General features: G+C 47.6%; 1 protein-coding gene and 1 long non-coding RNA gene across 6 annotated transcripts in view; one reads left to right on the forward strand and one right to left on the reverse strand.

Annotated features, from left to right (window-relative positions):
• LOC112655379 (uncharacterized) lies at window positions 1-8885 on the forward strand. 3 transcript variants are annotated; one of them, XR_003133647.3, is made up of 4 exons: window positions 4-352; window positions 3279-3436; window positions 6553-6672; window positions 7275-8885. It is a non-coding gene; the product is annotated as an uncharacterized LOC112655379 (long non-coding RNA). The 3 variants fall into 3 exon arrangements; XR_003133645.3 differs by lacking the exon at window positions 7275-8885 and having other exon boundaries at window positions 1-352; window positions 3279-3491; window positions 6553-7174; XR_007413184.1 differs by lacking the exon at window positions 7275-8885 and having other exon boundaries at window positions 5-352; window positions 6553-7174.
• LOC112655648 (amine oxidase copper containing 3) overlaps window positions 8867-14102 on the reverse strand; it is an 18618-nt gene continuing 13382 nt past the window's right edge. For 2 of the 3 annotated variants that reach the window (XM_049114677.1, XM_035721320.2), the window contains 3 exons: window positions 11279-11564; window positions 10417-10546; window positions 8867-10171 (listed from right to left, as the gene is read on the reverse strand). In XM_049114677.1, the coding sequence (XP_048970634.1) occupies window positions 9896-10171; window positions 10417-10546; window positions 11279-11535 (663 nt within the window). In that variant the 5' untranslated portion in view covers window positions 11536-11564 and the 3' untranslated portion in view covers window positions 8867-9895. Of the gene's footprint in view, window positions 10172-10394; window positions 10547-11278; window positions 11565-14102 lie in introns of all 3 variants that reach the window. The other variant, XM_049114676.1, reaches the window with a different exon arrangement.

Raw genomic sequence — 14102 nt, forward strand, 5'->3', positions numbered from 1 at the left:
TCCTGCCCGGAGTTAAACTTCGTTGATGGTGCACTGCAAAGGCAGAGGCAAGGGAACAAAGTCTCTAATAGTGGTCAGAACAATTTGCAGAAAGCTCATTTTCCCCTTTATTCTGGTTTATACCTCAGAGGCAAAGATGGGCTGTCTGAGGACAGACAGGAAATGTGACTCAAGCTAAGGATCCAGCCCCAACCTGCCATCCCTCCTTGCTTCTTCTCACGGATTCTTTGAAATTCTTTGAAAGAATTGGGACAGAGGAAAGAAGAAGGGGAGGGAAGAGGGAAACGAAGTCCTATGCAGCCAGAGCTCAGCCTGCTGGGAGGTGGAGTGAGCTGGGGACTGCTGGGTAGAGGTGAGTGTGGGGCAGAAGGAGACTTTTGGTTTTCCTTAGCAGATTCTCAGAAACACTGTTGGGCCTCCAGCAGGGTCGGGGTGGGGGCAGCCCAGGAGATGGTCTCTCTTCCACTACTATCACTAGAATTTAAAAGGAAAATAAAAGGTTGCAAAGGAAGATTAAAGAGCTATGTGACCTTGGCTGAGTCTCTACAGTCGTCTGGGTTTTACTTTTGTCAACAGTTAAATAAGACTTGGTGACTATCACCCTGCATTCTGGGTTAACATACCTGAGTCTCTGGGGCTCCCTTGAAAGTAGCTCTAGTGAAGTGGTGCCTGATTTTTAATGACTTAACAGAAGTCAATGACTCATTATTGCTAGAAGGAAAAGACAAATGGATTAATATCTTTTTAACTAAAACATATCTTTTAAGATTTTATTTATTTATGCATGAGAGACACAGAGAGAGGCAGAGACATAGGCAGAGGGAGAAGCAGGCTCCCCATGGGGAGCCTGATGCAGGACTCCATCCCAGGACCCCTGGGATCATAACCTGAGCCCAAGGCAGGTGCTCAACTGCTCAACCACCCTGGAGCCCCAACTAAAATATTTTCGAAAGTAATATAGTCATGGGGCACCTGTCTGGCTCCATTGGTGGAGGGGGAGACTCTTGATCTCCAGGAGGTGAGTTTGAGCTTTCCACTGGGTGTAGAGATTATTAAAAAAAAAAAAAAAAAAAGCAACACAGTCATATAGTTTTTAAAAATTCAGAGTTCAAAGGCATATTCAGTGAAGCCACTTCTTCCTCCCACCTCTGGGCACCTTCTAGACACCAGCACTGCCACAGGCAGCACTCCGAGGCCTGCGGGGCGCCAGGAGTCCAGACAGCTCTCGAGGGTGTTCAGTGGAGGGGAGGCACCCCCACACACACACATAGAGGCTGGCAGCCAGCCTGGATCTACACTGGAGGAGGGGGCCGTCCCCTCCCCCTCTTCGGCGCCCCGCATCATTCTCTCCCCCAGCTCTGCCCTGCAGTCTTTTAATCAACTCTTTCCTTAATGGCCGTAGTATTTTCTTCCCAACCCAAACACCGTGTTGCACAGCCGGTTATTACTCCTTCCCTCTTCCGGAGCCCGGCTGGGGGGAGATAATTAGGAAATCAGTAGTCTTGGACCCTCTTAGCCCGCACCTTACCCCCTCTGAGAATTCCCAAATGAGGACCACAATGCAGAGAAAGAGGAAGAGGTGAGGCCTGGAATTGTCCTGAAAACAAACAGTGAGGTCTCCCCGCCCCCCAGGCCTGCAGAGGGCCAAGGAACTATTCTGAGCTATGAAAACACAGCAGGGCTCTGCTAGGAAGTAAACAGCCGGCTGTCCCGCCAACGCCTGTCTCCCTGGACACGAGTCCTGACAGGTCCGGATCTCTGGCCAGCAGGCAGGAGACAGAGAAAGGCAGGGAGAGTCTTGCGTCCCTCCCTCCTCTAGGATGAAAGGGAAAGACGGTATTTGTTTTATTTTTAGGATTTTAAAGATTTCTTTCACTTTCGTAGATTTGAGGTGGAAGGAGGGTGGTCCTGAGGTCAAATACGTCCAGGGGATCTCTCCAGCCTTGAATTCCAGAAAGCCAGGAAGCCTGTTGCTCCCTCCTCAACCCCATGCAAGCTCAGTCTCCTCTGCTCTACTGGGAAGTCACTGTGACCTGCTCACTGTCAAATCTGCTGGTTGGCCTTTTCTCCTCCTTCTCCTTCCTTGATCTTTTGGCCACATCTGACACTTCTGACAGCTGCCTTGAAATGTTCACTCTCTTTGTGTCCAGTGTTGCTCCAGCAAGTTCTCCTTTCCTTTCTCTTCTTCTTCCTCCCCTGGCATGATGCTGGACTCTGCTTGGACAACACCTGGATGTCCCATACAGTCCCAAATTCATGAGTTCCTTCCAGACCTGTTCCTCCTCCAGATTTTCTTGTTCTGTATACACATGTCTTCTTCTGCCATCCTCTGGGCACTGAACCTGGCAACTTTTGAGTCATCCTTGATGCCACGACATTGGGCTCTGACCATATATATTCTACTCTGACTGCTCCCTGTCTGTCAGTCTCTCTGCCTAGACCTGCTAGTCACTCCCTTACCTAATGATCTCTTACTCTACTTCTTGTTCCCAGCCCAAGCCACCTGATCGACTACTCGCAAAAGAGCCTTCTTAAAATACAGTTCTTCTCGCTTGTCACCTGAAAAATATTCAGTGGCTCCTCATTGCCTTCAGAATGAAGTTCAAATTCAAGCTTGCTCACAATCAGACCCCAGGTTATTTTTCTAGCCTCATGTTTCCAATCTCTCCTTTATGGACCCAACTCTAGTTGTATAGCAGTTGGGTTTGGATTTCCCAGATGCACCTTGGTTTTCCTAGATTTGCTCTTCCCTCCACCGGAATGCAATTTTTCCCATCCCCATGTGTCCAGATTCTAACCACATTCAAGGGAAAGCTAATAAAGCCTTCCCAACCCACTAATGCTCACCCCTTCTCAGCTGGAAAGGATCACACTGACTTGAGTTTCCCTAGCACTTAACTGTTTCTATCTTGGGGCACTTATATGTTCAAACCTTGCATTGCAGTTGTTTTACATATGTCTCAACTCTTTTCCTGCTAACCTGAGCTCCAAGGGCCACGAAAGCATCCCTTCCAGCCTTCAGAACTGAGCTCTGCTTGTATATCTAATGTCAGCATAGTAGCATGTGTAGATGGCTGTGATGGTTCTTTCCATCACTGACACATGCCCTCTTGCATTTTGACTTTGCCAGTCTTCCTATCAAGATGTGAAGTTTACATCTCTATCCTTTGAATCTGAGCTTGATCTTGTGCTTTGGCCCATGGGACATTAGGAAATGTGATGCAAATAGAGGCTTGGAAAGCATTCACTCACTAGAGCTTGTCCTTTTTGGGCTGCAGTTGGAAACCTGGGCCACAAAGGAAAGAAGTCAAGGCTGATCTGCTGAGACTCTTTGCTGTAACATGTGACCTGACAGCCAGCCCCAGCCACCAGACATGTGAGTGACACCATCTGAGACCATCCAGGTCCAGTCCATCTGCCAGATATCTGCGGCTATGTGAGTAATCCTGGGTGACTCCAGCAGAAGAACTTCCCCTCTGAGCCCAGCCCAGGTAGTTGACCCAGGGAATAATGAGAAAATAAAATGGTTTGTTTTATGTCATTAAGTCATTAAGCTTCAATGACTTGAAGTCATTTTTATGTCATTTTTAAGTCATTAAGCTTCAAGGTGGTTTGTTACGCAGTAACAGAAATGCCCTGCAGATCCTGGTTAATAAACTATTAAATACTGTCTTGTATTCATTGAGCATTTACTATATGTCAAGAACTGGTTTTGGAGAATTACATGGATTAACTCATTTAATCATCGTAAAAATTCCAAGGTGGATTTTATTACTGTCCCTATCTTACAGGTGTGGAAAGTGAGGTGCAGAGAAATTAAATACATTGCCCAAAGTGTGACATTTGCCAGATCCAAAGGCCAGCAATATGGCTCTAGAAGTCAGACTATGAACACTACACCATGTTGCAGAATGAGGAAAACATGAACTCAATGAGTTGCTGCCTCACAAACACCCTTTCCCACATGCATGCCAAATTCCACAGCATTTGGGGGTCCAATGCTCAGCCTCTCCCTGTAACTCTCTCACCCCATGCTTCCTTGGATCTATCCCAGGCTCTGGGCTTCTCCCATCTATTTCAGGAAAAGCCCAGCATGGGGTACAGATTTAGAGATCTGCCAGTGTCCACCTTCTCAGAAATCCTTCCATCCCATCTCTCCCCTTCCTGTGACCTTTGCTGAATTGTTGGTTCCAGCGATGCCAGTCTCATCTGGAGAGGGAATGCTCAGGCTTGGCGTGTCAGTGTCACCCTTTGGCCCCATGTCCTGACTTAACCTGTATAGTCAGGCTGATTTTTCACTTGGAATCTTTGGGCTTTCTTATATCATCCCTTTTGAGGTAGTCAAAAAGGAAAAATTGGATATGAAATAGCTTTTTACAAGACAGAGAATTACTTGGATATAACAAGAGTTATTGTTCAGATTTCAACAAAGATATATTTAAGCACCCCTAATGGGCATGACACCATCCTAGGCACCAGGACAGTGAGGCCAACAGGACATGGGCTCAGTCTCTTGGGTGGGAAGTGAAGGGAGGATCTGCACAGATAATGAACTAGAATTCAGTAGGTGAACCTCTTTTGTAGGGTTCTGTCCAAAGTACCAAGGAAACAGGGAGAACAAAGCAACTAGATTTGCTCAGGAGGTGTTACTTGAGTTGGATTTTAGAGGCTGAATAAGTGAAGGAAGAAGGGAGGAAGGGGGAAGAGGGAGGAACCAGAGGAAGGAAGTGGGGGGTGTGCATGGGTAGAAGTGTGAGTGGATAGGAATGGACTGGGGAAGGATATGTGGTTGGGGCAGTGCTGGACATCAGGATGGCAGGAGTGCTAAAACCAGTTTGTGAATGACCTCATATGTCTGGCAGGGAGTAAGGAGCTCTGAAGATTTGTTTACACATTTATTTTTTTAGAGAGGGATGGAGAGAGAGAGAGCAGGTGCTTGCAAGTGAGGGTGGAGGGACAGAGGGAGAGGGAGAGGGAGAATCTTAAGCACACTCCACACCTAGTGCAGAGCCCGACGTGGGGCTCAGTCTCATGACCCTGAGATCACGACCTGAGCCAAAATCGAGTCAGACACTTAGTGACTGAGCCACCCAGGCGACCCCAAGGAGTTCTGAAGATTTATAAGGATCAGTTGGCCAAGGAAAAACTGTAGGGGAAGAAGGGAAGGAGGGTAGGGATTTGCTTACAGTGAGTTTCTGCTCTAGAAGTTAGATATGAAGTCCAGGCAAGGCTGGGTGGGTTGTGGCATGAGAGTCTGGCTAATGTCTCCAAGTCACTCCATGACGATTCCTTGGTGAATTTGCCATAGTGCAAGGGAAGGACCTAAATCAGAAAACAGATTCATCAGATCACCAAGGGGGATCATCTTTCAGGTAAGATCTAAATTTATGAAAGTAACACCTGCAGGCTAATCTTCATTTACAGTGGCTGTCAAAGCAAAAGCCAATTTTTATCAGACTACCAATTAGTTCATTTACACAAGAGATATAATTGATTTGCCCATTTTCTTCCCATGACCAAGGTGGGAAGCTGGCCCAAGGAGCTGTGAGTCAGAATCAGCAGTTGCTCATGAGATAGGTTTGACAGTTTCTTGTGCCTCCATCCTCCAAGTGGCTAATGTACTTCCAGGGCTGGATATACCCAGCCTTAGGCCAGGTCCTCTGTTCTAGACATGCTCAGATTGTCCTGCCAGGACAGACTCTGTAATGCTCCTTTTCTGTGCCTTCTGATGAATACATTATATATCTAAGACACATTCTCTGTATATATTTCTGTCTCAAGCCTCCTCTGGCAGTCTTGAAACTGAACTACAGTCCCAGGGTTTTCTCAACCTTGGATGCATGTTAGAATTACCAGGGGGGAGGGTGTGGGCGGGATTTAAAAGCTGCTAATATCTGAGCCTCACCCCCAGAGGTCCTGATTTTATTGGTCTGAGGTACAGCCTGGGTATGTAGAGTTTTACAAGTTCCACCAATGATTTAATACACAGTCAAGGTTGAGAGCTTTTGCTTTAAGGCAACTGTGCATATTTCTGCTTTGGTCCATTGAGTGTTGATTTTGCTCTTAGAGGGTCACTTACCATGGGTCAGGTGCCAAGTTCAATGATGCCTCTCAAGCATTGCCTTGTTGAATTCTTTCACCAGGCCTGCTAGGCAGTGAAGAAGAGCAGTGGCATAGGAGAAAACAGTCAGATATAACTGCACAAAGACCTAGGTTCAATCCCAGCCCCATGCTTACTAGCCAGATGACTTGGGGGCAAGATACCTAATCCTTCTGATTCTTAGTTTTCTCATCTGTAAAATGGGAATAATAATATCTGCTTCTCAAGGTTGATGTGAGGCAACAGATGGAAATTAGCTCATCTATGGTAGTCTCCACCATCCTGGCTCCATTTCAATGGAGGAAGCAGGAAAGGCTAAAGCCTCACTGTCTTTGAGGATCCTTAAGAAAGGGGGAGGCCCCCACCCATCATATTTTGGCCCATAGACATAGGTCAAGGAGTATGAGAAACATACCATGGATAAAAGCCTTATAATCAATTTCCCTTCACAGAATCCAGATATGGGGAGGAAGAAGAAGAATTCTACAGAAGCTGCAGATCCTGAGTGGAGCAAACATGGATGACCATCAGCCATGGGCCAAGTGCTAGAATGCTAGAATGCTAGAAAGCAGGTGCTACTAGGAGGCCTGCTCATGTGGATAGTGTGTGTGTATGTGTGTGTGTGGTGGGTGAGGTTCTTTCAGTGGGATCTGTAGGTCCAACAGTCCCTAGAAGGGCCCACATTCTTTCCCACTCACCAGGTTCCCCCTACAACTTTGCTGCTCTGACCCTTTAGATCTCTCTGGGCTACATTCCTCAGGGTCTGGATGCTCTTTTTCTTGTGGCTGGGAAGAGTGTGTCCCCAGTAAGGCCTACCAACAAGGCTGTATTGGGGCTTTTCCTGAGAGTTCCTGTGCACATACTTCTTTAGAGTGTCTCAAATTGTTCCCTCTGACCCCAGTGGGGAGCCCCATCACAGCACTCATTGGTTGGCAGGTGGCCACAGTAGCAGAGACCCTCACTCAGACCTCAGCCTGGTGGCACAGGTCCCCTCCCCCTATCCTTGCATGTGGAGAAGCAGAGCTGGAACAGCCGGGAGAAGCATCCTTGGCTCCTCCTTAGCATTTGCTTGGTGACGGGGGTGGGGGGTGGGGGTCTGGGGGTGGGGGGTGCAGGGGTGGGGAAGCAAGAGGATAGCGTCTATACCCATTGCGGTTTAAATTTTTTCACACAGGAAAACACAAGAAAGTCAAAAGAGGATATTTATCTGGGCTGAGAGGATAAAGAAACACTAAATCACTGAGCCTAGAAACAAAATGAAGCATCAGCAACTGTCTTAAGCAGCTCTGCCTTAACCCCTTCTCCAGCTGAACGCTTTTCACCATATCATTGCTATTCTTGAATCCAGAACATGGCTGCCATGGCTTTTAGCCTTTGTATGGAGGTCCATTTGTCAGAACTTAGTTCCTTCTGGCTCACCTGGTTGAGCCTGGGGGTGTAGGCGGTTCTTGAGGGAAGCACAAGATTTCCATGGTGTCTGAGCTCCTGGTTTGCTATTTCTCTCTGGTCATAAGCTGAGCTGGACCCAAATCTCTGTGCCCTTATTTACCCTTTTGCCACAGCCTGCCCTTGCCTAGGACTGGGTCGGTGTCCTGGACTTCCTCCTGGGGAGGGAATCCCCTCTCTTCCTGACCCCACAACCCCATTTCTTAGAAAAGAGACTGACAGAAGTAGGTAAGCTGTAGAAGCAGAGATGTGGACACCCTCTACCCCATGGGTTTCTCTGATCTGGAAGTCTGTGAGCCTTACCTCCTCCCTACCGTACTCCTGCCCCCACACTCTTTTCTGGAAAACATTCCAGTTCTTATTTATGCCCATCCATAAATAAGAAGTCCACACCCCAGGAAGACCAGTGGGGTTGGGAGCCCCTGGGGACTATTGCCTGATCAGACCAGGCTGGTCCCTACCGGGACACCCCTGGCTCATTGGCATGCCCACCCTGATCAGACAGCTCCTGGCCTGGGGACCACGCTCCGGATGCTTTCTGATTCCTCTCTTTGGTGGCATTCTTGTCACCTATACTGGCTGCTGCACAGCAATGGGGGCCACTGTCACTCAAGGCCCTGGGAACATTCCACCCACAAAACCCCCTGAACTGCTACTGTCACTTGACCATCCTACTCCTTCTCAAAAGCAATTGCCACATGGTCTACGTCCATGGCAGGAACTCAGAAGAAGATTATTTGGCAGTATAGACAGGTGACAAGATGACAGGAGGAATATTTTTATTCAGGTAGTAAAATAAAAGAAATGCCAGGGAGTAGAAGCTGAATTAGCAAGAGGAGGGGAAGGGAAAGGAAGAGGAACAAAGGGAGGATGATGAAAGTGCTAGAATAAGAGGGACACAGGCCTAGTGAGGACCCTGCCCTGGTACTCGAAAGAGCAGCTGGTCTACAGAAGCCTTGTCTTCAAATTCTAGACCCAAGGGCAGAGGAGGAACTGGGCAGGCCCCAGAAAGCTTCTGAATGTACTTAATGACACTGAATTGCACATCTAAAAATGATCAAATTGGGGGTGCCTGGGAGGCTCAGTTGGTTGGGCACCTGCCTTCGGCTCAGCTCATGATCTCAGGGTCCTGGGATGGAGTCCCACATGGGGGTCCCTGCTCAGCAAGGGCCTTCTTCTCTCTCTGCCTCTGCCTCCACCTCCCCCTGCCTCGTGCTCTTTCTTATTCTCCCTCAAATGAAGAAATAAAATCTTGAATGAATGGATAAATGAATAAATAAATGTATGTAAAAATAAATGTTAAATAAATAAATAAATAAATAAGATCAAATTGTACATTTTATGTAATGTATGTTTTAGCACAATAAAAGAAGAAAGGAAAAGTAATGATCCCATCATTTTGGAAAACAGTGTACAGTTCTTCAAAAGGTTAAGCATAGAATGACCCTATGACCCAGCAGTTCCATGCTCAGGTGTGTGGACCGAAGAGAAACGAAAACATATGTCCACGTAAGAGCTTGTACATGAATGTTCACAGCAGCATTGTCTACAAAAGGAAACAACCCGAATGGCCATCCGTGGAAGAATGGGTGAACAATATGTGGTCTCTCTGTGCAGTGGAACAGTGCTCAGCCGCAAAGGACGAAGTACCCACACCTGCTAAGACACAGATGCGCCTCAGAAACGTGGTGCTGGGGGTAAGATGCCAATCACAAAAGACCACACACCGTATGAACCTATACAAAATGTCCAGAATATACACAAATCTATAGTGACAGAAAGACAAGTAGTTGCCTAGAGCCAGGAAGGGGTTGGAGGGAAAAGAGAGTGAGTGCTGACAGGTCTGGGTTTCTTTTTCAGATGATGAAAACACTCTGGAATTGGATATGGGTGGTGGTTGCACAACTCTGTAAATACACTAAAAACCTCTAACTTGACATATTAACAGTATGGATTTAATGGCATGTGAATCATATCTTGTTTTAAAAAAAGTAAGATTAAAAAACTGTTAGAAGAAATAGGAGTCTTTTGGGAAAAGTTTGGCCTTTAGTCCCGGCTTCAGGGGGCCATTCTTTCTGGCACAGGAACCCAGCAGATCCAGTGACCACAAAGCTGACTGGTGTCTCTGCCCCTCCCCCAGTGCCAGGCATCACAGGCTCAGGAGGCTCCCAGCAGGGAGAGGGTGTCAGGGAGGGCGATAGAAAGGGGGCCTGGGGAGAAGGGGAAGTGAGGAGCTTTGTGGTGGAAGGTAGAAGAAGGCACCAGGCCGCCTGGCCCGGGGCCCACTGTTCCCCTCCCCACACACCCTGGCCCCGGGGCGCTGGCCATATTCCCCATTCTGGGGGGCCCCTAGTTGTGAGAGAAGCCCCCGTGGGAGAAGGCAGGGAGGTCTGGGGCACAGGCAGCAGACTGAGGAAGGCAAGCCAGGGGGTTGACCTCGCAGGCCCCGGCATCCTGGTTCCCCTGGAAATAGACAGAGTCTGCAGAATCGAAGGAGGGGTCCTGGTCAAAGAAGTTGTAGGGTCGGAGGAAGAAGCCCACAGCGTTGCCCACAGTCACCGTGTTGGGAACATCTTCTGCATGAGGGATGTGCAGGAAACCAGCTGTCACCCAGGCCACCAAGTCCTGGCAAGGGAGAAGAAAGAGGACCTGAGGCCTGGCTTTGTGAAAGATATACCTGCCTCCTACAGCCTTGGATGTGAGGATTCAGCTCACCAACCCAGGAGAAACGTGAAATCACAAGTTTTCTTTGTTTTTGATTTTTGGCTTTTTTTCTTAGTAGGTTCTAAAGACCCCCAAGGAATCTGGCTTGGGAGTGAACCAGGCAGCTCATCCTTGCTTGCCTCACCTCCTCCTCCCTCTCAGCTGACCTGCCCTGCAATGGTCTCATTATTGATGAAGTCAGTGAAATCCACAGTGGGAGTCCAAGGGTCATTCAAATTGTAGATGCTGGTGCTGCTGGGCTCTTCTTCCTTCCGCTGCGTTACGGCCAGCTGGTACCTACGGGAGATGTGGATTAGGTCCCGAGGTCATCAACCTGTCCTACTGCCCGAGGCCACCCTGAAGAGGGAGCACAGGGGGAAACTAGCACAAAGGTCTCACGGTGTCGAGCCTCTTTATCAGTCTCTGTACACTTGTTCTCTTTCTCTCTCTCTGTCCCATAGGGTTCTTGAGTTTATTCAATACCCCGTTTCTCCAACATCAACCGGCCCATTGTTCAGACCTCAGATAGGACAGTCATCCTCACACATCCATCCAGATCCGAGCCCGCACCCTGGATGCATGTGTCTAGACTGATTCCCATCTTGAGTCAATTCCATGATGTCAAATGCCCGGATTTTAGGGCATATTCCCTCAGATCTGTGTTCCTCTCTTATTCTTTGTTTTTTCCTCCAACTTTTATTGCAAACATTGGAAACATGCAGAAAAGCTGAAAGAATGGCACTGTGAACACCCACGTACCTCCAACCTAGATTCCACCTTCAACATTTTTTTATATTTGAGTTAGCTTGGAGCTCTCCATCTCTCCATCCATACAGTAGGCTTCGTTTTGAGTGACACTAAGATTGTGGCCACAGGAGTGTATGTGTGTGTGTGTGTGTGTGTGTGTGTGTGTGTGTGTGATTGTGTATGTGCCTGCACACCCACAGGAGGTGGGGCAAGGTAGCTTCTCAGCAACATGGGCCCTTCTTACAGTCCACCCCCTCCAGCCATTGACACCCCGTCACTCACCTCCCCCAGCTGAAGGCTCTCTCCAGGGAGCTGTTCTGGGGCAGCGGCTCCCCTGCAAAGCTGAGCAACTGGATGCGGTAGCCCCGTGGATGACCCCACTTGTTGCTGTGGTTGCTGGCCAGGTACACGTAACGGGGTGGGGTGCCCCCCAGGGGGAAGGTGGCCTGCTCCTCAGTCTCCAGAAGCTTCCTGGTCACCTGCAGCCTCTGCATCTGGTGTTCGGGGCTCCAGGGTACCGCCGTGGGGACATAGGTCATGTCCTCAGCCCAGACCCAGTTCTCTAGTCCTGCCAGGGTGGGGTGGAGGTGGGAGGGAGGGCTGGTCACGCTGCTGCCCTGTCCCCTCTGGACTGTGTCTCCTGCCCACCACTCACAGCTTCAGAGTGGGGGCCAAGGAGAAACCCAGAACTGACTGTGCCCCTTCTTCCCTTCCCTCTCCTCAAGCTATATCCTGGATCCAAAGATTTGGAGAAGGTCTTTCTGCCTGATGTCATCTCTGATAATAATCTCAGATACCTTGTGACTGGACCTCCACTGACTTCTCCCTTTGAGGGCCTACAAGGTTAGAGCAGCCTAGCAGGCAATGTGCAGAGTCAGATTCCTTCTGACCCAAGGAAAGGGTCTATGTCTCATGTCTGAAGCCCTATAGCATCACCAGAACACCCTTATCATGAAAATAATAGTAGCTGTATCTCACATTTATTACTCCTCAAGGAGCTCTCCACTGGCAGGGCATTGATGCTTTACTTGTACGACAGCCTTATGAAGGAGGAACTACATTTGTCCCCATTGTATAGATGGGACAACTGAGACTTTGAGAATTTAAGGAATGTGCTCTCGTTTGTCATCAAGGGAATGTGGTTAGTATGGTGGTAGTGCTGGGGACCCAGGTCTTACTCTGGGTCTGCATGGCCCACACAGCAGCACACAGAGGAAAGCAACATAGAGAGGCCCCACCACGCACAGACAGCAGACATGAGGGCCAGAGGGAAGGAAAATTAGAGCCTGTGCCCAATGTTGCTGGAGTTTGGGAGTGTTTCCTATCATTTGAGGCTTGGCAAGGAATTAAGAGCAGGGCCAAAGGCATAGTCTGCTCCCTGAACTCTGGGAGTTTTGAATGATTTTATTAGTATCTAACTAGGTATCATAGTAGCAGTCAACTTAAGTGATCTGAAACCAAAGAACAGTAAACACATGCCAAAGCTCTCTTCATACCTCCAAGGACCAGAAGAGAGCAGAGACGAAATAAGTAGACTCTCAGTTGCCTTTTGCAGATTCACTGTCCCCCGTCCACACCTCAGGGTTTCTACTCATAGGTGACAATTAAAGGCCAAGAGTTCTTTCTAGTGCATCCACACAGTGGGCTCATATAGACAATGACAGCAACAATGGCTAACACTCCCTACTACATGTCAGGCACCGTTCAAAGTGTTTGAAGAGACATCCTCTCTTAGGTGTGGAGATAAAGAGAGAAGTGTGTGCCAGGTAGAATGTATACATATATTTTCTAGCTAAGTCCAATGAGCAAGCCTCAAAGCAATGACATCCAGTGATAATGAGCACTCCTGGTACCCAGGTTTTGGTTTCTAAACGGTATCCTCCAATAAAAAGGAACCAGAGCTCCTTGGAGAAGTGATTGGATTCCAGGGCTGGAGCAGCGAAAATACAAGATCAAACTGGAACAGATATCGGTGTCAAAAAGTAAAGAAGCACTCAAAAAAGGTTGGAGTCATGTCAAAAGGACACAGGAACCAACCAGAAGCATTTTCCAATGGCCAACACTGGAACAGTTCAAGGAACAAAATAAATGATACTGCTGGGTTATAACCCTTAGAATAAAATAAATATCCATGAATCTATGCAGTTATGAATAACTACACACATAAATAAATGTAAAAGGAGGATAACTTTTCCTTATGGAGAATTCTAGTTAATAAATGGGTAAAGAATAAGGAAAAATTTTGAAATGGCCAGCAAATTAATACATTAATTAAATTATCTATTAAATTATTTGCATTAATAATTCTTGCAAAAAAAAAGTACAATCTTGATCTAAACATGAGAAAATAACAGAGAAATCCAATTTGAGAAACACTGTACAAAATAATGACCAAGGGCAGCCGGGGTGGCTCAGCGGTTTAGTGCTGCCTTCAGCCCAGGGTGAGATCCTGGAGACCCGGGATCAAGTCCCACATCAGGCTCCCTGCATGGAGCCTGCTTATCTCTCTGCCTTGTGTCTCTGCCTCTCTCTCTCTGTGTCTCTCATGAATAAATAAAACAAAATAATGACCAATCTCTTCCTTAGGTCAAGGTCATGAAAGACAAGAAAAGCCTAAGAAGCTGTCATAGATTGGAGGAAACTAAGGAGAAAAGTCACCTACATGCACAGTGGGATCTTGGATTAGATCCTGAAACAGAAAAAGAGAGATATTGAAAGAACTAATGAAACCCTAATAAGGTCTGTTGTTTAGTTAATAGTACTGTAATAATGCTAATCTCCTGGCTTTGATTGCCATGCTGGGTTAGGTAAGATGTTAACATTAGGGGGAGCTGGGTGAAGAGTACATGGGAACTGGACAATGTTTGCAAATTTTCTTAAGTCTAAAATTTTTTAAAAGATTTTATTTATTCATGAGAGACACAGAGAGAAGCAGAGACATAGGCAGAGGGAGAAACAGGCTCCCCATGGGGAGCTCTATGCAGGACTCGATCCCAGGACCACGGGATCATGCCCTGAGCCGAACAGCTGAGCCACCCAGGTGCCCTCCTAATTCTAAAATATTTCAAAAGAGAAAGAGAAAGCATATGTGGCAACTGGATGGCTC

The sequence above is a fragment of the Canis lupus genome, chromosome 9, assembly GCF_003254725.2.
Source record: "Canis lupus dingo isolate Sandy chromosome 9, ASM325472v2, whole genome shotgun sequence".
Taxonomy (NCBI): domain Eukaryota; kingdom Metazoa; phylum Chordata; class Mammalia; order Carnivora; family Canidae; genus Canis; species Canis lupus.